The 23,959-nt window shown below is 48.9% G+C and overlaps 4 protein-coding genes across 4 annotated transcripts; 2 read left to right on the top strand and 2 right to left on the bottom strand.

The window, feature by feature from the left end:
• Positions 1-2,556: 2,556 nt before the first annotated feature.
• Positions 2,557-8,977, bottom strand: LOC120956593 (alsin homolog). The gene is made up of 7 exons (XM_040378203.2): positions 7,899-8,977; positions 5,049-6,611; positions 4,404-4,974; positions 3,563-4,333; positions 3,301-3,480; positions 3,086-3,231; positions 2,557-3,001 (listed from the first exon to the last, which is right to left on the bottom strand). Exons 1-7 carry the CDS (start codon positions 8,650-8,652, stop codon positions 2,751-2,753), a joined length of 4,236 nt encoding a protein of 1,411 aa, XP_040234137.2. The 5' UTR covers positions 8,653-8,977; the 3' UTR covers positions 2,557-2,750.
• Positions 7,232-7,905, top strand: LOC120956594 (ATPase inhibitor A, mitochondrial). The gene is made up of 2 exons (XM_040378204.2): positions 7,232-7,480; positions 7,616-7,905. The coding sequence occupies exons 1-2, from the start codon at positions 7,431-7,433 to the stop codon at positions 7,839-7,841; spliced, it is 276 nt and encodes a 91-aa protein (XP_040234138.2). The 5' UTR covers positions 7,232-7,430; the 3' UTR covers positions 7,842-7,905.
• Positions 8,978-9,162: 185 nt separating the features above from the next.
• On the top strand, positions 9,163-10,301 carry LOC120957604 (39S ribosomal protein L15, mitochondrial). The gene is made up of 2 exons (XM_040379892.2): positions 9,163-9,363; positions 9,465-10,301. Exons 1-2 carry the CDS (start codon positions 9,262-9,264, stop codon positions 10,218-10,220), a joined length of 858 nt encoding a protein of 285 aa, XP_040235826.2. The 5' UTR covers positions 9,163-9,261; the 3' UTR covers positions 10,221-10,301.
• Positions 10,302-10,449: 148 nt separating this feature from the next.
• LOC120957605 (protein artichoke) lies at positions 10,450-22,431 on the bottom strand. Its single transcript, XM_040379893.2, has 5 exons — positions 21,229-22,431; positions 15,670-16,007; positions 13,352-15,602; positions 12,904-13,282; positions 10,450-12,832 (listed from the first exon to the last, which is right to left on the bottom strand). The coding sequence occupies exons 2-5, from the start codon at positions 15,927-15,929 to the stop codon at positions 10,863-10,865; spliced, it is 4,860 nt and encodes a 1,619-aa protein (XP_040235827.2). The 5' UTR covers positions 15,930-16,007; positions 21,229-22,431; the 3' UTR covers positions 10,450-10,862.
• Between the last annotated feature and the right edge of the window lie 1,528 nt (positions 22,432-23,959).

Here is a 23,959-nt window from a genome sequence, read left to right on the forward strand (position 1 = left end):
AATTATCAAAGGAGTGGATCAGATGACCGCTTACTTCCATGTGTAGGTCGTTTAATGAGGTTCAGTCGCTGTTTGACTTCAACATCTCACTTACAATCCTTCAAAGACCAGTTGTACTCAAGGCGGTCCTGGCCTATCTCGTAATTGTTTCATTTGTGTAAATTATTTATGTATATATGTATAAAGATCATTCACCGGAACTTATATGGTCGAGTGAAAAAATAAACAGTAAAATAATAATAATAATAATAATATTAATAACAATAAAAATAATATTAATAATAAAAATAATAATAATAATAATAATAATAATAGTAACAATAATAATAATAATAGTAATAGTAATAATAATAATAATAAAAATAATAATAATAATAATAATAATAATAATAATAATAATAATAATAATAATAATAATAATAATAATAATAATAATAATAATAATAATAATAATAATAATAAAAACAATAATAACGCATAGTAAATTATTGCTGAACATGACTTCTCAGACTGCTGGTTGAGTGTGATGAAATACATTACAATGAAATCAGTGCAATAGAAATGAGGAAATTAGTATAGATAATGAAAAAAAGAAAGGAGAAAAAATGGAACGGAAAGTAAGGAAAATCTTCAAAAAATGTTGGAACTTATAGATAAAATAACACAGAATTTTGAAAATAAATAAAATTTTCAAACATAGAAAGTATTGTTAAAAACGTCATAGTGAAAACTTACTTATGATTCACCATGAATGAGAAAAAAGATTAGATTAATCCGTCAGCATCTGGAAAACTACAACACTATAATAAAAACAGGAAGATCGGGATGAAGATCGATATCGATCGTTGGTGATTATTCATATTTTTAATAATTATACCGACTGTATTGGCTTACCTTTTGGTTTTTTCGCTTTTTCCTTTTTCAATATTTCATTTAGTTGTTGTTGTTGTTTTATTTTTTTACGAGGCTTTTTAGCATTCGCCTCTCATTTCATTTAGTCACCAATTTACCCCAATGAACAAGATCTGTCCCGAACTGTATGGAGTCGCCTGGTGTGTCACGAATGCTCAGTTAGTGCAAACGCTCCAGACCTCACACGGAGTGTTTGCTGCGTTCCAAAACGAAGACAAAAAACGCCCGCCCAACCCCCAGATGATGCGTTGAGCTGGCGAGCACGTGCGATCAAACATCCACAAGGCAATGATGCAATCCCGCTGGCCGCTTTCCCCCTCGCTCCAAAAACCGAACCATTTTGACGGATGTCCCCGGCGGCAACGGCGTGTCAAAACCTCGACCGCCTGCTGTACCTGCTGGCCCCGGGCCTCCAGGTACTACAGGCTAAATCGATTTGGCTCGTAGCACTCAGATCACAAATCAATTAACCATTTAGCGCATGTTATTATTTCCTCCTGTTTCCAAGCAATGAACGGCCGGGGCACACCGAGGAACGTGTTTGGCCTTCGAGCTCGATCGATCGAGGCTGTGTGTTTTTTTGCGTATCGCTTTCCATACCATTCCGACCAGTTTCGCCCAAGACGGGCCCAAGATGCATGAGGCGAAACACGTTTGTCAGCAGCGATAATACCAGTAGCATTATGCACGGGCCATGCTCATCCGTCGCTGATGTTGGAGCCTTCCGTCTGTGTGTGTTTGTGTGTGCAGAGAAGATGTGTAATTTTCGTAATTATTTAATGCACGGTTGACGAAAGGAAGCTGTTAGAAGATGGGAAGACGCGGGGACGCACGGGAAAGAATTTAAATAAAGAAAGAAAAAAAATGGTATAAAGCGATCCGTCTCCTCCCGTTTGATGCACTCCGTTCTAATGCATTCTCGCGATGGATGCGACCATTCATCTGCACTGCCCCGATGTTCCATTTCCTTCCAACCCATTTCGCCGAACGCCATCTCGCGCCATTAATCATCGCAAACGGTTTTCGATCATAATTTCAAATCAACGCCAAACGAGCTCGGCACCACCCATCTTTACGCTCCACATTTGCGCTCCGATCCCTTTTCCGTACCGGGCATTTCACACCACATTCCACCAACAAAGGGCAGCAGGGGCAGGAACATACATTCCTGCATAAATAATGCCCCCCCCCACTGCCGGAGGCGCTTTTTACGCACCGGCCAGGAATGGCTCGCCGTTGCACTGAGCCGTCCCAAAAACATGTGCCCGAGCGCGCGCGCGCGCGCGCCGTCACACGCGGCGCCGTAGATTTGGCCGTGACATCACGCGCAACAACAGCACAGCAGGCGGATGGCGGAAGCGTCGTCATGTCATTGCCGCCCATTATCAAGAGCATCATTATCGTTATCATCGCGGTTACAGCTAGCGAAGCATAATTTGATGTGCCGGCCGGGGGTAATTTGCTTAATTTATTACCGGCCAGTCGACCAGTGGTGGAACGGGGCGCCGTGAAGGCAAAGTTTACGTAAACAAAGAAAAGCGGTTGTTTTTCCCCGCCGGTCCAGATTAGCTAAGCATAAAATGAACATTAAGTTACAATTTAAATTCAATGAAGTATCGAACAAAACACAAAATCCCGTTAAACTGCTTTTTTCAAACGATACCGTCCGTAGGTAAGGACCGTTTGCTAATTAAATATATGTATATATTTTTGAAATTGGAATAACAGAACAGAACTACACTTTCTAACGCCCTCTCTAACTGGCACTGGGCCTGACTGTAAAGCTACGAACACGGGGTTTTGAAATGCGAAACTTCTACGACGGCCTTACTGACTGACTACGCTCCGGTGCCGGTCGGATCGAACGTTTTGTTGACGAAGAAGTTGTTGCTAATGATGTGCTGATAGGACGCCTTGAGCGTGATCAGACAGTAGTCGTTCTGCGTGTTCCGGTAGCTCACGCCGTAGTCGTTCTGCATCAGGTCCTCGAGCAGGCTGATTTCGGCGCCGAGCTGCGGCAGGTCCGCCTTGATGATGAGCCATATGATCAGCTCGAGCAGGTTGTCGGCCGCCACATCCATCCGCACTTCTGGGGAAGGAAGTGCAAGCGCAAAAATGGTATGTGACATTCAAAGCAAAGGGGATTGAAGGACGAACGGTAGAAGGCACTTACCCTGCTCCTTGCACGCCTGGTCGACCAGCGTAAACGCGTCGTTGATATGCTTGATCATCTCGCTCGGGCAACACTTCTCCCGGAAGCGGTTCAAACTTTCGATTGCTTGCTGATACTTTTCGTGCTTGATAATAGGTACTAGATTGCTGCAAGATTGCAAGTAAGGTAGTGAATGGCTGCTGGATGTTTTGTCATTTGAACTAGAAAACTCCTACCGATTGATGTCGAGCAGCTGAATCAAATTTTCATCAGTCTTTTTCATGCATATTAATATCCGCTGGCGGTAGATTTCATCGTTCTTGCTGCACTTGCTCGCGTACAGCACGAACAGGGCCGAGTATATACCCTGCGTCATGAGTATTGGGTACAGCAGGCTTTGGTAGGACACGAGCTCGCTGCAAAAACAAATGCAATTACAAACAACGTTAATCATTGCTCGCTCACCAGCACTTTCCCTTTCCCAGTGTAACTCCCTACTCTTCAATCATGATGGAATCCTTCGGCAGGGCGGGAAACATAACCGTCAGCACCAGCGTGTAGATCCGGCTCACGATCGAAATCCACTCGTTCATGGCCGGCTCGCACAGGATCGAGTGCGGCGTGTACTTCCAGCAGCTGTACGTGGAGTAGAAACAGTTCGACAGCTTCTCGAACAGCCCGTGCAGCGGATGGTAAGCGCACTGGAACGCATCGGTGAGGTAGTTGCGCAGCAGCTCCAGCCCGTCCCGATCCACAGCCGCAATGCAAAAGTTTGGAATGAAGTCGAGATCACGAAACGGGGACGAGTTGCGCGCGCGGCCACCGTACCCCGAGGGGTTGAGCATAAACTCATCCTCCTCGCCACGGGACGCGACGGACGAGAAGCTTTGCACCGATATGGCGTCCGGTGCGATCGGGGGCGACGGTCCGCCCGGCGAGGCGCCCTGTGCCCCATTATGTAGCGAGAGCCGCGAATCGGAAAGGCTCGAGCGTAACGAAACGGTCGATGCGTGTTGCAGCTGATAGCCGGCCTGGCAGATCAGGGCCGCAGCACGATCGTCCAGCTCGCCCGACGAGGCGACGGCAAAGCTGCTCGCCTTCAACTGCTCTTTTCGTTTCGCGCGGCTCACAAAGATGGCGATCCGGTTCCACACCTTCTTGATGTCCATGCGGCGAATCGCGACGATGTCGCTCGTCCCGAACAGCGTCTCGTGAAAGCAGGCAAAGATCGAGGACCACTTCCGTTCCGCGTTGATTTTAAGATCCAGCCTGAAATGAACAACAAACAAAAAATCGCATTAAATCACTGCAAAAAGCTGCACCGCACCACTACACTTACATCGGCACCTTGTTGAAGGTCTGATCCATCGCCATCGTCGCGCTGCTAATCTTCACGCCAGACCACGTGCCGCCGAAAATGCCCGTCATCGTGTGGCCCGCCATCTTCGTGTTCGAGTCGTCCAGCTCGAACTGTTCCGCCTCGATCTCGCGCTCGGGATAGTAAAACATGCCCTTCCCGAACGGACCCTCGATCGTCAGCTCGCCCCTGTAGTAGATGCCGCTCGGGAAGATGGCCAGCCCGCCCGCCGAATGGGTTAGCGTGTCGTTGGCGAAAAAGCCCGCATAGTACGTGCCGTTCGTCGTCACCAGTATGCCGTTGCCGTGCTTCTTGTCGCCCATAAACATGCCAATGTACTTGACACCGTTCAGGCTGTCCTCCATCACGCCAAAGCCCTCCTTTTGATCGTTCACAAAGTCCCCGTTGTACTGGTAGGCGCTGGTCGTGAGCGTCCCGAACCCGTTGTACTTGTCCGCCTTGAAGTAGCCCTGGTAGCGGAAGTAGTGCGTGGAGCAATTGCTTGTCGTTTTGATCCGCCCGTACCCGTCGTATTTGCCGTTCACGAATTCACCTGCAAACAAAAAACGATTTTATTCGTACGAAAGACACCGAGCAGCTGGGGGGTGCACGATTGCGTGCACTTACCTTCATAAATGGTCGAGATTCCGAACACGGTACGGTTCATGCACCCGTAGCCCGTAATGCTGCCGTGATAGAACTCCCCACTGTACGACCGATCGGCACTGGCCAGCGTGCCGATGCCATCCATCTGCCCGATCATCCACATGCCCTCGTACCGTGCGCCGGCGAGCCGCTCGTACCGATCGCTGTACGTGTACTTCGCGCACCGGTACAGCGGCTGCTTGTCGTGCGCCTGCTTGTCCAGGCACTGCAGCACCTGCGCCTTCAGCACGCCCAGCCAGCGCATCTTGTCGGCCACGTTGAGCGTGTGGCAGCGGAGCGTCTCCTCCGGCGTCACGATCGTGATCATGAACCGGTGCTTCTCCTTGTACCGGCTGCGGTGCAATTCGCTCACCTCCGTCGTGATCCAGACCAGGTTGAGCGGGTACTGCACTACCTGCACGCCGGACAGATAGCAAAACACGTCGCTAAACAGCACGAAACGCGGCGAGGAGGAGAATATGTTCACATCCAGCAGCTTGAGCGGAACGTCGCTCGAGTCGAGAATGATGCGCCGCTGAGGCTCGCGCAACGGCAACCACTTGGCGTTCTCTTCCCGCTGCCAGAAGTCTTTGGTTTGCTTCGTCACGTTGCCCGTCTTTTCGCTCACCTCCTCGTTCAGGAACCGCAGCCATTCGGATTTGATCGAAAGGAGGGCCGCTTCCGTCGCTTCGTCGAGCGTTTGCTCCGCCTCGTTTGTGATCAGCAGCTCCGCCAGATCGATCTGCACCTGCACGTTGTCGAGGTAAATTTGCAAAATCTCCCGATCCGTGCCCGTCATTAGGCTGAGACACTCGTTATCGCAAAAGCACTGCAGGAGCCGTTGGTACAGCAGATAGATCTCGTCGTGCAGGACGATCGACACCAGCCGGCTCGTGTCCCGACTGACCAGGAATGTGCGGAAGGACTGCATTCTGAGCAGCAGCAGATAAAACAGTGTAGTGCACAGCCGGTAGTAATACTTTGCCGAAACGGTCGCATCCCCCTGCACTACCGTGCCGCGGGTTTTCGTACCGTTTTTTGCGTTTATCTCTTTAACGTGCTTTAAAAGCGCTTGCAGTGTCGCCTGCTCTTTGCTGTACAGCTTCAGCACATCCTGCCGGACGGGCAGATGGTTGACCAGCAGCAAACTGTCGCTCGCCAGCAGGAACGGAATGTGTTCGCCGGGTACGCGGCCTCGGTGCAGCTCCGGACCCGCCACTTTGTAGCTGAGCCACGCCTCCTCGGAGGAAGCTTTAATATCGTACAGCTTGAGATCGTTCGTTAGCACGTAGGTTTGAAAGTTGCCACTGCACACGTCCAGCACGTGCTTGAAGCGGTTGCACACGGTCGGCGTGCTGGTGTTGCCCGCATTGCCCAGCTTCCAGCTGATGGCTTGGTTTTTGTTCATGTCGCCCCAGAAGAACAGCTGGCCGTCGATGGTGAGGGCGGAGGAGTAGTCACAACCGGAGGCAATTTTCGCCACGTTGTTTACGTTCAGCTGATGAATCTTATCGCGCCTTATGTGATCGCCCGTACCCAGTTGTCCTACAAATAGATGGAAAGACAAGTAAGTTAGTAAGCAATAATGGAAATTATTTATAATGTAGAATTTCAATCCCCCTCTCACAAGTTAATGAGCGGGGGGGGGGGGAGGAGGGGGGCGTGAAAACTAGCGTCGAAAATTATTATATCCGATATCTAGTGAATTTTTGATTAAAAAAATCTCTCGCAAATTATTCGAAATTCTCCACCGGTTTAAAACCGCTGGTTTAGAGATTTATGAATCCCTTGAGATTCATTAATCCTTCGAGTTATAAGAATCTTTTGAGATTTATGAATCCTTCGAAACACTTTAATCTTTCGAAATACATGAACCATTGATATTCTTGAATCATTCCAATCGAAATTCAGATTCATTGAATCATTCCCGATATTAATTCCGATTCCGATGAATCTGAATCAGATTTACCCAACACTACTTCGGATCAACCGGATGAACCACAACAAAGTTCACGCTGCATTCATTTCGCTGTCGCGTGTGTTAAAAACAAACCAGCCGAACACGCACAATCGGATTTACGCGCACAAGGCAAGGGTGGAACTAAAAAAAGATTTTAAAGTGCAAACTGCATCGCCGCGTTCGTCAGAAAACGAACCAACTTTATAAACTCATTTATATTGCACATTTTTCTCCCATCTCTTCCGTGTGCGGTGCGCGCAAGAGTAGAACGCAATTGAAAGCAATCGGCACGCTGTCAAGCAGTGAAAACCCGGGAACCAGCCACACAAACCATCGTCTTTGACAAGGGGGGTGTTCCGTGTTTCGATTCACACACACACGCCACATTTGATAACTTTTTCTTCATGTTCGCACTGCAGCACCGTTTCGCACGTCTCTACCCTTCGTGTTTGAGGTAAGCGTCGGGGGGAATTTGGTTTTATCAGATAACACCCGTAGCAAAACGAACGCTACAAATGGTTACGTAAGAAACTTTCCCCACCCGGTTTGCTGTACCTTGTACCCGCTTTTTTGCCAACCCTCTTTGCAGATTAACCAAAATGAGTCAGGTCGGTGAAATGGGCAGCGGTGCTGGTAAGGGAGGTGGCGGCGGTGGCTCGATTCGCGAGGCCGGCGGATCGTTCGGCAAGATGGAAGCGGCCCACGAGGAGGAATACTTCTACAAGCAGCAGCGCGAACAGCTGGCCAAACTCAAAACGACCACCGATGGAGCAGCGGCAAGCTCCACCAAACCGGGCGGCCAGGAGCAGAAGTAGTGGGCGGCAATTGTGTCCCCAATAAGCGTTGTGCTACATTAGCGCAGACTCTCTTACCTTTGTTCACCTTGCCGAAGCTAGCGACACCCGTCTGGTGCAGCATGTGGCCGTAGATCGACAGCTCCTCCAGCGTGGCGGAGATTTCGTACGACTCCCGGCGCCGATACGGCTGAATGTTGAAATGCTCGAACAGGTTGCGCCAATCGCCGTACACGGCAAAGTTTTTCTCATCCAGTGCACTCTGATCGAACAATATATCCTTCTTGATGGAACTGTACACCTTGGTGCGTCTTTGCAGCGACACGATTGCGAAATCGATACCCGCCGCCAGCTGCTGCACGCAGTCCTGCCTCACCTCGTGCACCTCCGTCAGCTGGTCGCAGTTGAACACGGTTCCGAAATCGCCCTGCACGTACAGCCGGCCGTCGCTGGCGAGCAGCAGAATGCCGTTGTTGTTGCAGCACACCCGCACGAACCCATCGCGATCGGGGAACAGGTGCGTCCACTCGTCCAGCGACCCGTTCCGGCTGCGATGCACCGTGCCGCTGTCCGCCTTGATGCAGAATATCCAATTGCCCTCGGTGTCGAAGTCGGTCACGTCCCGCTCGAGGCAGCGCAGCTCGACGGTTTTGTCCGTGGCGCGGTGCACCCCCTGCAGCAGCACCCCGTTCGCGTCGAGCAGGATGTGCGTTTCGCCAAGGACGCGCAGTTTGACGCCGCAGGCTGGCTCGTACCCTTCCGGGTGCACTATCGACAGCTTGCCTTCCTCGCTCAGGTCGCAGTAAATGGACACCAGCTCGGAAGCAGCCATTGTGTGTGTGTGTGTGTGGAGGGGGGACGGGTTTTGTTTTGCTTTGCGGTGGGGCGGGTGCAGGTTCACAGTTTTTCCTCGGACTAGATGTGGAATCTCATGTTGACTGGAACTGGAATGGAAACGAAATGGCTACAGCGCCCTCAAAGATACATCGCTTCCGTATTCTTAAGGTTGAGTCACTAAAAATAGATTTTTATCTTGCAGTTCTTTTGTACACGAGCTTTCATGGTGCTTTGTTATTGTTATGAAAGCAGGGCCATCGCAGCCCACTGACAGCTGTTCCAAGTGACAGCTTGCGCAACGTTCGCACAGGGTAGCTCAATTCTTTTGAAACATTATTTATTTGTTTTTACAACCAAATACAATATTAAAGTTTTTTAAATACGCAATAAGAATACTTTCGTGAATTATCTACTTTTTGCGATAATGTCATGATACATTGGTTTTTTTATTTATTTTTATTTGTAAAATCAAAATGTGTTTTCCCTGCATATTCTGCCAACCCTGCTCGAGCTGTCAAACTAGGCGACCTGATGTGACGGAAAAACAACAAACGCTCGTGTTGTTGAATTTCGGTGCCAATTTTTCACTTGTTTCTGTGTGAAAATGTCCGTAAAACACACCACAGAGAAGGCATTGCAGATGCTAAGGACGCTACCACGCGTCACCATCGGAAATATACGGGACAACCCACAATCGAAGCAAAACGTAAGTTGATAAGACCGGGAGAACTCCGTCCCTCAACCGGTGCCTTTACATAACCATAACAAACTACATCACGGCCAACCTGCGCATGCTTTTGCTTGTAGGTAAAGCGCGGCCGCGGCCAACACGGCGGCGATAAGCATGGCGCCGGCAACAAGGGATCGGGCCAGCGCCAGAACTACATGCGGCTCGGTTACGAAACGGGCAACACTCCATTCTACATGCGCTTCAGCTACGAGCCATACTACAAGGGGCACCACCTAAAGCGCGAGTACCCACCGGTCAGCCTGCATCAGCTGCAGAAGCTGATCGACACGGACCGGCTTGATCATCGGGCACCGATCGACCTGACGACGATCTGCAACACGGGCCTGTTCGAGGTACGGCCCGACCTGCTCCACCACGGCGTCCAGCTGACGGACGAAGGGGCGGACGATTTTAAGGCCAAAATCAACATCGAGGTGCAACACGCGCCGGAATCGGTGATTGCGGCCATCGAGCGCAATGGGGGCGTGATCCGGACCGCTTACTACGATCCCCACAGCCTGTACGCGGTGGTCAATCCGAAGAAGTGGTTCGAGAAGGGTGTACCGATACCGCGCCGCATGCTGCCGCCGCAGGACGCGGTCGCGTACTACACCGACGCGCGCAACCGTGGCTATCTGGCGGATCCGGAGCAAATCAGCGAGCAGCGGTTGGTGCTGGCGCAGAAGTATGGCTACACGTTGCCGAAGATTGAGGACGATCCGGACTACGCGATGCTGACGGAGAGCAAAGATCCGCGGCAGATTTTCTACGGCCTCAATCCCGGGTGGGTGATAAGCTTAAAGGATCGGGCGATCATACGGGAAAAGCAGTGAGGAAAGTCGGTCCTGGTAAGTTGTTGGCAGGAAGTTGTAGTTTAAAACCGTGGAATACACGCTGTGCTTCGTGGATAAGCATATTGTCATTTCGTTTACGTGTGGAACTGCGTCCGAAAGAATGTTCCGGCAAAAGGTGCAAGGTGAATATTTCAGAATTCAACATGTGCTTTCGGTTATTCGTTTCCGTCTAAATTATATTTCACAAAAATCCATTACATTCGGTATGTTCTATGTGTAATAAGGAGATTTATTGTATTTAATACTAAACATTATCTACTACAAGAAAATCAAGCCTTCGCCCGGTTTTTGCGCAACATTTTGTAACACCAGCGCCGGACGTGATTGATGTGATAACATTTTACAATAGATTTATTTAATGTCAAACGTAATGCTAAACGGCAACAAACGGCATTCCGCTGCCAGCTGCCCGTAAATCTAACGAAACAACGAACGTTAAACGAATTTCCCTCCCAAAACGTTAGATTTAAAACATTGCCCACCCCTTGTCGCGATTCCCTGCGCTCAGCATGCATTGCGCATTCCTTTGGCGGAGCCTAGCTTCCCGTGCGAAATCTTTGATCCCATGCCACCGATTTCCGCCTCCCAGAGCTCTTCCCGAGCCGTACCCCATCTCCCACACTAAAATACTATTCGTCCCACTCGTCCCACAATCGTATGGATGACCACCGCCAGCGGGGCGACCAAGAGCCCCCGTTGCACCATCGCACCAGCCCCACTGCGGAAGCTATTAATCTCGAGCTCGTCGAAATCGTAATGCTGCGTGTGGTTGTAGTTGGCAAAGTACCAGTCCATATCCTCCCGCTTGCGGATCTCGTTGACGCTGTCCGCCCCACCGCCATGATGGTGGCTGGACGGGGACAGATCGATAATGTTCGGCGAGCCGAAATGGCGATCGCCACCACCGGCGTCCGTTTCGATCTTCGGCACTACCCGGTGCGGCGCGCCGGGCGTAGTGTTGGGGAAGTACGGTGTAACGGTGGAGGAGACGGGCGCCGGCACTTTCTCGACCATGCCCTTGCCGGGCGGCGGTCTGTGCGGTTGGCCGGGCGCGATGAGCGCGGACAGTGACGAGGGCGTGTTGCTGGTGCTGTCGTACAGCTCGGGACGGGTGGGTGTGCGGGCCAGCTCACGGATCGTTGGGTTGGGCGTGGTGAAGGCTTTGTTAAATCCTCCGCCAACGGTCGATCCGATCGTTGGAGTGGCCAGCTCGATCGAAAGTCGTGTCGTGAGCTCATGATCGTTGTGTAACGATCCTGGCTGAGCATTCACCTTCCCATCGATGTCCTCGTCGTCTTCGGCCGCTTCCTCATCTTCATCTACCGCCTCTCCCTCGTCGTCCTCTTCTTCGTCCTCTTCCTCCATCTCGGAATGGGGCACACCCGAGCCGGTCGAATTACTTCCACCCGCACTGCTAAGCTTCTCGCTAACATCGGGACGCTTCGGAACCAGCGCCGGAGGAACGGCCACGTCCTGCTTGCCCGGTATGTGATGCGTTATACCATCGACAAAGTACGGCGCACTGTTGTGAGACGGTTTAATGGTCGCCTCAAACTTGTTCTGCTGCAGATAGCGCGTCGGTTCGGTAACGAGCGGAACGCGCTCGTTAAACTCGGTCGGCCACTTGCCCGGCGGTTCGTGTGTGTAGTTTTGATTGATGACTTTCAGCGTCGGATCGGTAATGGGCGTGAAACCACCCACCGCGCCCGGTAGCATCGGTGTAAAGCCACCCTGCTGGACGTCCACCGAGGGCGGCTGCCGGTAGGATGTCTGGAAGAAGGGCCGGTAGAAGAGATTGTTCTCGTTTGTAGCGCCCGCATTTTTGTCCAGCGGATCGGTCGGCGCTTTGAGCGTTACCGTGGACTCCGTCTTCCCACCGTCGGCCCGATAGATGGTGCTCTGTTCCGGTTCGCCCTGCTTGTACACCTGCACCCGTCCCTTGGCGCGGGATCCGCCCGAGGCACGGCTGTTTGCGTTGCGACCGGCTGCTCCACCGAACATTTTGCCAATGTTTAGGCTCGGTATGGGCAGCCCGAAGAAGGTGAACGGGGAGCCGGAATCTTGGCCCCCTCCTGGTGGTAGTGGAGCGCCTCCCGGTGGCCGTTGGAACTGGTTGAACTTGTTGTTGTTGAAGTCGACAAAGTTGGTGGTGTAGTTCCGTCGATCTTGCTGCGGATCTTGCGCGAACGGTGTGGTGTTGTTGAAGCGTTGCCCATTCGCTAGTCGGGTATCGTTCAGCGCGTTCGGGTAGTCGACGTACTGGTCGTAGAAATAGTCACTATCACCGGGAGATGGTGAACCTGCGTGGAAGGGAGGAGTGGGGCCTGGTGGAAGTTCGTAGTTTTCTGAACCAGCACATTCGTCGTAATCAAGCGCCCGGACAAACACATCGCCATGATCGTTCGTAAGTGGATGATCTCCCTGATGGCCTGATGGTGCCGTTCTGGCTCCCGACTGACAGTCAGTGCGCGACAGTCGCATGTCTAGCAGCATCTTCCCATCCCTACAGCGTGGTCCAGGGTAAAGACTTCGACTTTCCTGCAACCAAGCCATGTACCACAGCATATCGCAACTACAATCCAAAGGATTACCTGGAAATATTGGCAAAGAAAGTACACATTAATGGCAAGATATTTGAGCAGCACACTTCCATTCTACTAACCATCCACATCGAGTATGGCAATGTTCGTGCGCAAACTGCGAAAGATCGGTTCCGGCACGCGTGACATCTGGTTGTTGCGCATGCTGAGCACCCGCAACCGTGGCATCGTCGCGAACGGTTCACCCTGGATGCCACAAATCTTGTTATTGTCCAGCTTCAGCTCCACCAACCAGTCTAGTCCGCGCAGTGGGCTCGGTGTGATCTTGCGTATACTATTCCCAGTAAGGTCAAGTACCTCCAAGTTCCGTACACTTCTCAGACCAACACTGTCGAGACTGCGGAATTGATTGGCGGAAAGGTTGAGGTACACGATCGAGGGCGATCGGAAGAAGCTGTAAGGGGAGATGTATCGCAGGTTGTTCTGTTGCAGATGTACAGCCTGGGAAGAAGATTGTGTTTAAATAAGTTAGATATAGCCAAATGATCACTTTCTCTATACCCAACGCACCTGCAAATTGGGAAGATCCTCAAAGACGCGCTCCTTCAACTCGCTCAACTTGTTGTCCGCCAGCACAAGCTCTTGCAGTTCTGGCAGATTTCTCAGCGACCCGTGCTCCAGCAGCGTCAACTCATTGCTAGAAAGATCCAGATACTGCAGCAGCGGCAAGTTCCTCAGCGATCCCTGGTGTAGCTGATTTACCTTATTGTTGGAAACCTTCAGCTCTTCCAAATTGCGCCACGACACCAGCACATTGGGTGACAGTTCCGTCAGCTGATTGAAGCTTACATCCAGCTCCCGGAGCTCGGCCAGCCCGGACAACGATTCTGGCAGCTCTCGCAGCTGGTTCGACGAAAGATCCAACGTCTGCAGGGAGCGACTGTTGCGGAATGCTTTCGGCGATATCTCCACGATGCTGTTCCGGGACGCATCGAACTGTTCGAGCAGTGCGTTGCTGTCGAGCAGATTGTCCACCAGCACCTCGATCCGGTTGCCTTGGAGGTTGAGCTCGCGCAGGTTTTCCAGCGGACTGAAGCAGCGTTCGTGCAGGGCGAGCACACGGTTGTCCTGCAGGTTCAGTATCTCCAAGCGGGAGAGCCCGGACAGACTGCCATCGTCCACTGATTGAAGTTGGTTGCGGGCTAAGCTGAGGACGCGTAGCTGCGGCGTTGGTTTAAAGACGGCCCTTGGCAGACGGGTGAGTTGGTTGGCGCTGATGTCCAGCATTCGAAGGTTCGGCAAATCCCATAGCTGGCTGGCGGTGGTCGGTGGAGGTAGTTGGGTGATCATATTGCCGTGCAGGTTAACTCGCTCCACAGCCACCGGAAGTCCTGGAATGAACTCCTGCAGCTTATTGTTGCCTGCGTCGAGCTCAAACATGTGGTTCAAGTCACGGAACGTTGCTGAATGGATGAGTGACAGCTCGTTGAAGGAAATGTTTACCGTTTCCAGCATCGGTGTGTGGGTGAAAGCTCCGGCATCGATCACGGACAGTGTGTTGCCGCTAATGTCCAGCCGACGGAGCGATGGTACTCCCACCAACAGATTCGGATCCATCCGCCGGAAGCTGTTGTACGATATGTCGATTCCCTTCAACCCGGGCAGATTCCAGAACGGCATCGGTAACTGATCGTGCAGCGAGTTGTTCTGTAGTCGAAGCTCCCGCAAGCCCGGCATCGCCATAAACGCGTCCCGCTCGATCATGCGGATGCGGTTCTGGTTGAGGTACAGCTGCTCCAGCGTCCCATGGCCGCGCAGGGCACCGAACGGGATCGCTTCCAGCTTGTTGTGGCTGAGATCGAGAAACCGCAACATCGGCAGTGCGTCCAGCAGCGATCGCAACTCCTCCACCCGGCCAATCTCGTTCTGCTGCAGATGCATCATCTCGACGCCGCTGCCCGATGCCTGCAGGAACGATTCGGGATGCACACGCCGCAGATAGTTGTTCTCCAGATGCACCAACTTCAGGCTGGGCGTCCGATGGAACGCACCGTGGAAGATCTCCGTAATGCCGTTGTCGTTCAAGTACAGCTCCTTCAGCGAAGGCAAATCCACAAAGCTACCCTCGCTCAGCTTCGATATCATGTTCCGATCCATACGGAGCACCTGCAGATTGTGTATGTCCTTCACCGCCCGACCGATCATGCCCGCATCCGTGATCTTGTTGCCGGAAAGTTGAAGCGTCTTTAGCGCCGGCAGTCCAACGAACGTGCGCAGATGCACCCAACTAATGCCGTTCTCGGACAGGTTGATCAGCTGCAGCTTGGGCAGATCGTTAAACAAACCCGCCTCCAGCCGGTTCAAACTACTGCTGCCCGTCACGTGCAGCGTTTCGAGGCTTGCCAGATCGCGGAAGTACTGCGGGGCGAGCTCAATCAGTGACCCGCTCTGTACGTTGATGTACCGCAGCTTCGGTAGACCGGAAAAGTCGGGCAGACGCTTCAAGTTTTCGCTCTGTATGGTGACCGCTTCGAGCTTGCGCAGCCCCGTCAAGCTGTCCACCGGTATGCTGCGCAGATTGCGCTCCACTATGAAAATCTCGACCAGGCTTTTGTCCAGATCGTTAAGCCACCCGTTCGATAGCCGCTCCAGCCCATTGTGACGCAGCATCAGGCGGAGTATGTTGAGTGGGGCGAAGGTTCGCCCCGGCAGCGAAGGAAGAAAGTTGTTCTCCAGTATTAGCTCATCGATCGGTCGAATGATTGACTTGGAGACGGCTTTCAGGCCCATCAAAACGCGTGGCAGATCGCTATGTGAACACCTGAAGCGAGATGTGAAATAAGCAAAAGTTAGAACGAATTCCAGTGAAAATGGGACTGACGTCTTACCATATCTGTATCTCGCTGCCCCGCTGGGAGCATCGGCAAGGGAGTATTATGTCCTGCGGTGGACAGATCGTATCACGCTGTCCAACTACTGTGCTTACGGTGCAGCACAGCAGCACCAACAGGCAGAGCAGTTGCCTCATCCAGCTTATCCTTCTCCTGTAGCAACACGTTGCACTTGGGGTGGGCGCCATTGATCTTGCCTTACAAGACCGTACGCTCGTCGATTCTGACGACATCTCAGCGCGGGAGTCAGCGATCATTCGTTAGCGCACGTTGGAATGGAAGGTCATTTTCTTACGGCGTCGTGCGTCACTTTCGCCCAGCTCGAACACCGAACCCTGCAAATTGACAGTTGGGAATTAAAGGTAAGTTTTCGTTACATTGTTTTTCGCGTTTAAAAGCCCGCTCTTGCAAATGGGTAAGTAAATTAGTTTCGCCCTATGCCTGTCGGATATGCCAGTTTATTTACGCTTTGTAACTCCCAAACAGGTGCAACGAATTGAACCCGCTTTGTGCGGGTGTAAAGCGACGAACCGCCGACGTTCGTCACACCGCGAACGTACCTGACGCGGATTCTGACCACCGACAACGCCGGGGGTTCGGTTACGGAAATTAGTCTCGAGGAAGCGAAAACGAGACGAGAACAATGAATGCCACCCACCAGGCCTGTGGCGCTTTGTGAAAACTCTGACCACTCTGACGACCACGGCGTTGTTGTTGGGCAAGGTCAAGTAACCGAAAGTGAAGTTACACCCGTCCCCACCCGTCACAACTCCATTGACATTGCACCACAGGCAAAGGGTACGGAGATTTTGGGGAACGATTACGTAAAGCTTGCGTCGTGGTGGTGGTAGTCATTTCCACCGTCTTTACCGAACGTCTCGGAAACCGGACAAAAACGGGGGAAAGACTTTAAGCGACGAACCCGCAACCCCACACTCCGCGTAGAAACAATTCTGCCGCGCGCGGTGTCAAGTGTGGTCGTTCAAAATGATTTAAGACGCATAGTTCCGCAATCGTACACTGGCGGCGGTGGCGCCATACGATGGGACGGACAAGACAGGCTTATTTATGTTTTGCCGGGAATCTGCACAGCCGCACAAGAGGAATCAGTGAAGCATGGTTCCGAATTTGTAGCAGTAATGCGCTAAAAGCATGTAATGGGGACTTTTTTTGTTGGTTTGAGGTACGGCATTTGCATGCCGGTAGAGGGAACGGGGCTAAGGGCTTTGCAGTCGTTGTTTGTGCTAAAAATGGATGCGATTTTATCTTTCGTTTTGAACATGACATGGAGCTTGTTTTATGCCATTTGATCGCTTCACTAGATTAGTTAGTGTTCCTCTGAGAATAGAGCAAGTACCAAATAATTCGCTTTACTACACCATAACATTGTCATGTTATATTGCCAAGAAAGTCGTTCAAACGATACATTAGTGTACATTTTGTTTAGTTACGTCTTTGATAACATCCAAACGTGAGCTTATTAGCCTTTTAACACCCCAGATTGAGAAGCAGAGCTAAGCTAGCGGATGAATATACAAATGGACGTTTTCATTCACTAAACCTGACCGTAACATTAACACCCAATTAATTATTAGAAGTCTCATTATGACTGAAGAACCCTGGTCGCGATCTGTGCCCTAAGAACATTTCATTTAAAACAGACTGCAAGCACCATTGTTTCTACCGATATCTAAAATCCTCTGAAAATAATGCAATTTGAGGTATTTTAAAAATAAGTAAACAAATAAATAAACAAATAAATAAACAAATAAATAAACATTTAAATAAATAAATAAATAAAATTAGTAATAATGCAAAATAAATTAATTTCGCCATGGTAGGCGAAGGGTCCATAGCTAATTAAAGAATATACATCATAATACTCTGTTTTCCAGCTCAGTTTTCAATGTGCTCAACATTATTCAAAACTTGCAAGATGTTTTTCAACAGCTGTCATTATTTGTGATAACAAGGCTGTTAAAAAACCTCTTGCAATTGTTGAATAATGCCGTTTACATTAGAAACTGACCTGTAAAATAGTGTTACTGTCCTGAATTTCGGCCTAATGTCAAAGATTTGGCAAAAATTCAACAAAAATTGAAAAACATTCGAGAAAACTACTTGATATTGCATACTATTGGAGAAATAAGACGATATATTGGATGTGTGGAATCTAATGTCGTTTCATTTATTATTTCCCTTGGAAAATATCATTTAAAACAGACTGTTTCTACCTATCTATATGAAAATAATTAATTTGAGCCAAACTAAAATTGAATAAAAAAACAAAACGAACTCCATTCACATACGCCATTTTTCATACCTTCTAACCATATAACATTGCAAAATAAGACACCCCCGCAACATGTGTTACATTCACCACCTTTCCTTTCTTTCCCTTCACCCGTTTTGTCGACGCTTCGGGGATGCCGCTGCAACACACAATGCACGTTTCCTTTTTTTTTGCTTTGCCGTACTGTTTTGACAGCCGTAATGCATAGAGAAAGAGAACGTGAGTGAGAGAGCGAGCAGACCCATACCCAGTCTCCCTTTGGGCACTGATGCAACTGTGAAAAACAGCGGCGAGCCCCACGACGTGCCACTACGCTAGACCAAACGGTCACGCTCGAAGGATTCGCCTCCCAGTTCCGATGCCCAAGACGACGACGATGAACGGTGTGTGTGTGGGCTGCTTCTGGCGGCTTCGGGGGAGACGCCTCACTTACGCACCCAACCCACCGGCACGTGAGGGGGCTCGTTTCGGTGCCAAAGCGACCGGGTTTGTCGCAATGTTCGTTTTCGTTTGCTTCCTTCACGCCCGGTAGATTCGCGTATTGCTAACCTAGATTGATGCCCCGCCGCGGAGGTAAGACAGGGCGAATAAAAACCAAGACACAGAGGGAAAGAGGAAGAGAGAGACATGGAAATTTTGGACGCATGTCTGAAGAGAGAGAGAGGGAATGACAGAGCTACATAATTCGGGAAGAGCACTTTCGAGCCTGACTGCAACGAAAACAAATCTATCAGCCTGGGCTCATGCGTCTTGCGCACGTGTACGAGAAAACAATTGCCATTGAGAGTGAATCTGGTGTGTGTGTGTTTTTGGGGGGACGGGCGAACGGCGGGTCACCAGAGGAAGCAGGTCTCTTGAAGCGCAGTTTACGCCACCGTGTGCCGTAGGTGTTTGGCCAGGCGTGAACACGGTTAGGTGAAGCTTTAGCGAGCAACGGGTCACAGTGAGCCTGCCACTTTCATGCACCTTTTTCGCAACATACTATTACTTTTATTCACCATCAAACGAACAGCAACACAAAAAGTGGTTCAACAAGTTATCCAACAACTTTGTGCGACAGCCTCCCAAAGCTGCGCAAAATGTCCATCGCACATCCCATTGTCATACTCCATTTATGTGTTTATCGCTCGCTGGAAGGAAGCACGACATGCACGCATCCCATCCGAAACTGGATCGTGCTAATCGTTCCGAAAAAAAAGCAGCATTACCGTACCTTAGCGTCATTAGGCTGCGTACTAGTGCGCGCGTACACGCGTGCGCACAAGCACGTGCTCCAGTTGGGCCCACTTACGGGAATCTGCCACTAGCGGGGTTTGCACTATTAGACACGCTTCGTAATAGCTACGGCGTAATAGCGTGCACTGGAGAAGTCCTAGAAGCAAAAGGTAGACGGTAGGGGAACATTTTTTGCCGAAACAAACCCTCCCGGGAATCGGTGTCATCCCGTACGCAAACCGCGTGCGCCAGTTGCCAGGGCCGTTTTATGGTGTGCGCCTGCTTTGATGACACTAAGCAGAGGAAAATGTCCTACGAAAAAGTGTATCGGAGCATGAAATGTGATGTCGTTTATTTCCCACTGCCCTAGAAATTACAGAAATTGTCGCACGCGCGTTTGGAGGTATGCGATGGGATGCGATATTGAGAAAATACATATAGAAAAAAGGTCTATTTTTGTTTCATATAAAATTTAAAGCGCATTGTACTGTTACCTGACAAGATATTGATAGTAAGTTGTAATGATTGGTTTCGAAGTACAATAAAAGAACTCTGACTTAACAACATGCCCATCATTGGTTCAAGCCCCCAATGGACCGTGCTCCCATACGTAGGACTGACTGTCCTGCTATGATAATCAATAAGTCATAAGACCTTAGCCAACAAAGGTAGTTGTGTCTAAGAAGAGAGGTAGATTCTTTTTTTGGCATAATAATTGAGAGACATTCTTGGTCTTGCTAACTTGCATTGGTATTTTTGGACTTCCTTTCATGCTGGCTAGGCTTCTCAGAACTACAATAACTAACTTCACATGCCATGTGAATCACAATCCAGAATATCTACTAAAGTGATGTGGTAGACTCTCTGCTTTTCATTTTGGCACGTGAGAAAACCATCCTGTTCTCGTGGATGACTGTAGATTGTCCTATTCTCGAGAGACTTTACTGTAGATCGCTTGAACTTCAGCGTAGTAAAGTACTATGTTGACTCCAAGTAGTTACAGATCCGCATATCACCTCTAGCGCCTGAGCCATAGCCATAGCCACATACGTCACTGACACATGTACCATATCTAATTCTGATAAAACCCTTGAAGCCACGTTCAGAAGGAATATCAGCAAAGGAGGATGTATATGTAACTCCCTTGCAACGAATCAAGCTCGTCAGTCTCTTGATTATATCATATAGTGTCTTGGTAAAAGAAGATGGCAAAGAACCAACTTGGGGTGGGAAGGCATGGCACGATCACGTCGAATATCCATTTATTGACAAGGTAGACACAGAAACAACACGTTATGGGTATTCCTAGTCATTTGTGGGTAGAATGTTCCGGTTCATGTGATGTTTCTTTGTCCTGGATCAATGACGTAAGTGATCAAATGCTCGTCCTCACACAGCTTAAAAATACTTTGCAGTTATGATTTTCGAATGAGATTGGAGATCCAGAAACCAAGATGTTACTTAAAAACTAATAGAGATAACCTCCTGACCAAATTGTTTGTAATGAGTTCAGCTAGACAACTTCAAAAAAGAGCTTTTTCTTATAGATGTAAAATGAATGATGAATGTTTTGGTTCATGAAGAGTTCAAGTAACTATGGAACACTTCATTACCAAAAGAACCTCTATAAATCTTTTAAAATGATCTGATGTTTGGTCCAAAAAACCGAATTCAGTGTGCCCAACAATAAGTAGAATTTTGATATTAAATTGTTCTCCTTAACTGCGACATTTCTATGAGTTTAGCTTTAACGCCTCTTCTTTTCAGTTATAAGCTTGGAAAAATCACCCAAACAACAACAAAAACGCAGTATCTAGGCTTTTACATCGCATCTCTTTGATCGTTCACATCAGGTAAGTATAAATAAAGAAATCTTAAAAATGTCTGGCAATCGTCAATTTATAATCTCCTCTTCGTACCACGGTTATAAAACACATCTGTAACGAATTTTTACAACAAACGCATCAAATTCCCCCCAAAAAATCCCATAAACCGATACACGAAACATGCACGCGGTACGCGCACAAACTGTCACATAAATCACTTACGCCACGAAACCTGCCCCCGCAACTGCTGAGCGCTACGGCCGAAAGGATGGAGAGAGAAAATCGACCCCACTGCTCGTACTTGTTTGATGGAAAACTTGGACACTCCTGCAGCTGACCTGTAGCACTCGTTTCGCTTTTTTTAGCCTTTGCACACACTGACCAACCAACCACGAGCACGAGTGAACCTTTTCCTTTACGGTAAAATAGATTCGTGGGTTTTAATTAACGCTTAATTTAGTAATTTCTACACTTCACCAGTGTGGACTATAAACGCACGGTATAACCGCTTCCCCGATCAACACTTACTTATGAAAACGATGGCTTCGAAAACAAAGCAAAGCAAAAACAAAACAAAACACACAAAAAAGGAAATTTTGCTACCACCAAACGTTGCTCACTCTAGCCGGTGCATCACTTTCTTCGTCGGGATCGTAAAATTTCACTGTTCACTGATCACTTTCCTCTCAGCCACTGTGGCTGCGGCGGGGCGCCGTAGACTAAAGCGCGTTTAGGGGTTTAGATGATCTTGTTTTGCTATATTTTGCCTTTTTCCCCCTTTCTTTCCAGCACGTTTAGACACTTTTAAGATTAGAACACTTTGCTTCTAGAAACAACTTTTAGCTTCCACCAAAACCATCAAACTGTCTGCCACACAGACGATTTTCCTTTACACAATCACGTTTTTTCCCCGTTTGGCCGATCTCTTTTTCGCCATAAGAAAACACACCAGTATTACGCAAATTGGTCTAACTTAGTATGCACATACACAATTTATGCGATGTTTCGTGTTTGGTGACTCACTTTCGCAACCATCACGTTCACTCACGCTCACGATTGCTGGCACGATCAATCACCAATGCTTACGGTACGGAGGTGATCGCGACACAGACACAAAAAACGAATTTAATTCCACTTTTTGACCACAGTTTACATACACACAAAAAAGTAATCTCTGAAGCTTTACACACTTCACACAAACGCTACACTCATGCGCTGGCAACCCCGCACGCGATCCGTTCGCCAGGAGCTTTCGATGATGTCTGAGCTGAAACGGTCCAGCTCCGTTCGGGTAGGTTGTGTTGTGTAAAAATCCAGCCCGGCCGTGTCAGCGCAATGGAGGGTTTTTCTTTGCGAAGCTTCCCTCTCTATTCAACACACACACACCTACATACGCTAACACAAAAGCATACAGACATTCATAAACGGCCACAGCCACGGCCTGCACGCCCGGAAAAATCCTCCCGCTGCACCGCCTGTCGTCGTCGCCATCGCTGCCGGTAGCGATAGACGAATTACATTTCCACGGTTGAAGGAGAAGCTGCCTCTTGCACGCAGCAGTAGGCGATGCTAGCAGCCCCACCGAGCAGCACTGCAGTACAGTACAGGTGGATGAAGATGGGCCTGCTTGGATGGCTTGAATAGATGTTTAGATGGATGGATGGATGGATGGATGGTTGGTTTGGGAGGTTTCGGTATCTTTGAATCGAATGGCGAAGGAACAATGAAACGATTGCGAATCGCCACCAGAAATCCCTTCCTGTTTCGCCTCCTTGTCCCGCCCGCCGTTTTGGGTGGAAACCATTCACCATTGCGTTACAAGCGATCATAAATGATCATTAGGCAGGCACCGTTTTGGGAAGGGAAGGGAAGCAGGATCGTGATGGTACACGATCAAGCTCACAGTTGGCTTGCATTATGATGACATCAACGCAGAGGAGGTTAAGAACTTAATGTGAATTATTGGCATTGGTTTTTAGGAATCGAGTCGCTAATACATTTGCTGCTTGTAAAACATGGATGGTGGATTAACTGGAAAGCTTAATCGTATCATTATTATATGTGATAAGGATTCTGCTCACTTATCTGCTGCCCATAATCTCCCCAATCAGGGTCAGATACCGTGACTGTTGTGAAGATACGAACATTCAACAGGTCCATTTGTTATGCACGCTAATGTATTAATATAGACGGAGGATTCGTTGTCGCGCATAATGTTGGTTTTATAAGCTGTTTATGATTAAAATTAAAAATACTTTAGCTTTCCACATTGATAACAATCAACATATAATAACAGTTCAGCAGTAATGTTGATGATTTTCTGTTATTTTGGAGTACCGAATGAATCTCATCACAACTCACATGACGCATGTTCGCATTTATCTTGTGAAGAAACTATTTCTATTCAAAATCCAAAGTTCCTAGTTCAAAGTTGATCTCGGAAATATTTGTTTGACATTTGATACCTTCTCAGAATACGGATAAACTAAGCACGTTCGGCTTGGCGAGAATTAGAAGATCTTTCCGATAGACCCTTTCAGGGACTGGGAACTAATATTGGTTCCTAGAAATTCCCTTGATCGATCGATCGTGTACGATTCCCTCGCACTTACCTTCTTCAAGATTGAGTCGTTAGTAATTTTAATTGCTTTTTCTCAGAGAAAGATAGAGATTGTTCAACCTATGATAGAAAAGCTTCCATGGAAATCGATACAATTTAGCAAGATTTAACGCTTCTCTCTGGTATTCTAGTTGAAGCGATACAAAGAAAAGAAACATAATATTGGACGATCACCAAGTAAGTCGATATCTTAAATCCATGAGTGAGCTCAAGATAGTTGCCTATGTCTGGTGCCTCTCTCTAGCAATATCATTGCTAGCAACAAGTGTTGATCTCTAGCAACTCCTTCTATCGATCGACTTAACGAATAAGTTTCTATTTCTGTGAGTTTGG

The sequence above is a fragment of the Anopheles coluzzii genome, chromosome 3 (genome assembly GCF_943734685.1).
Source record: "Anopheles coluzzii chromosome 3, AcolN3, whole genome shotgun sequence".
Taxonomy (NCBI): Eukaryota; Metazoa; Arthropoda; class Insecta; order Diptera; family Culicidae; genus Anopheles; species Anopheles coluzzii.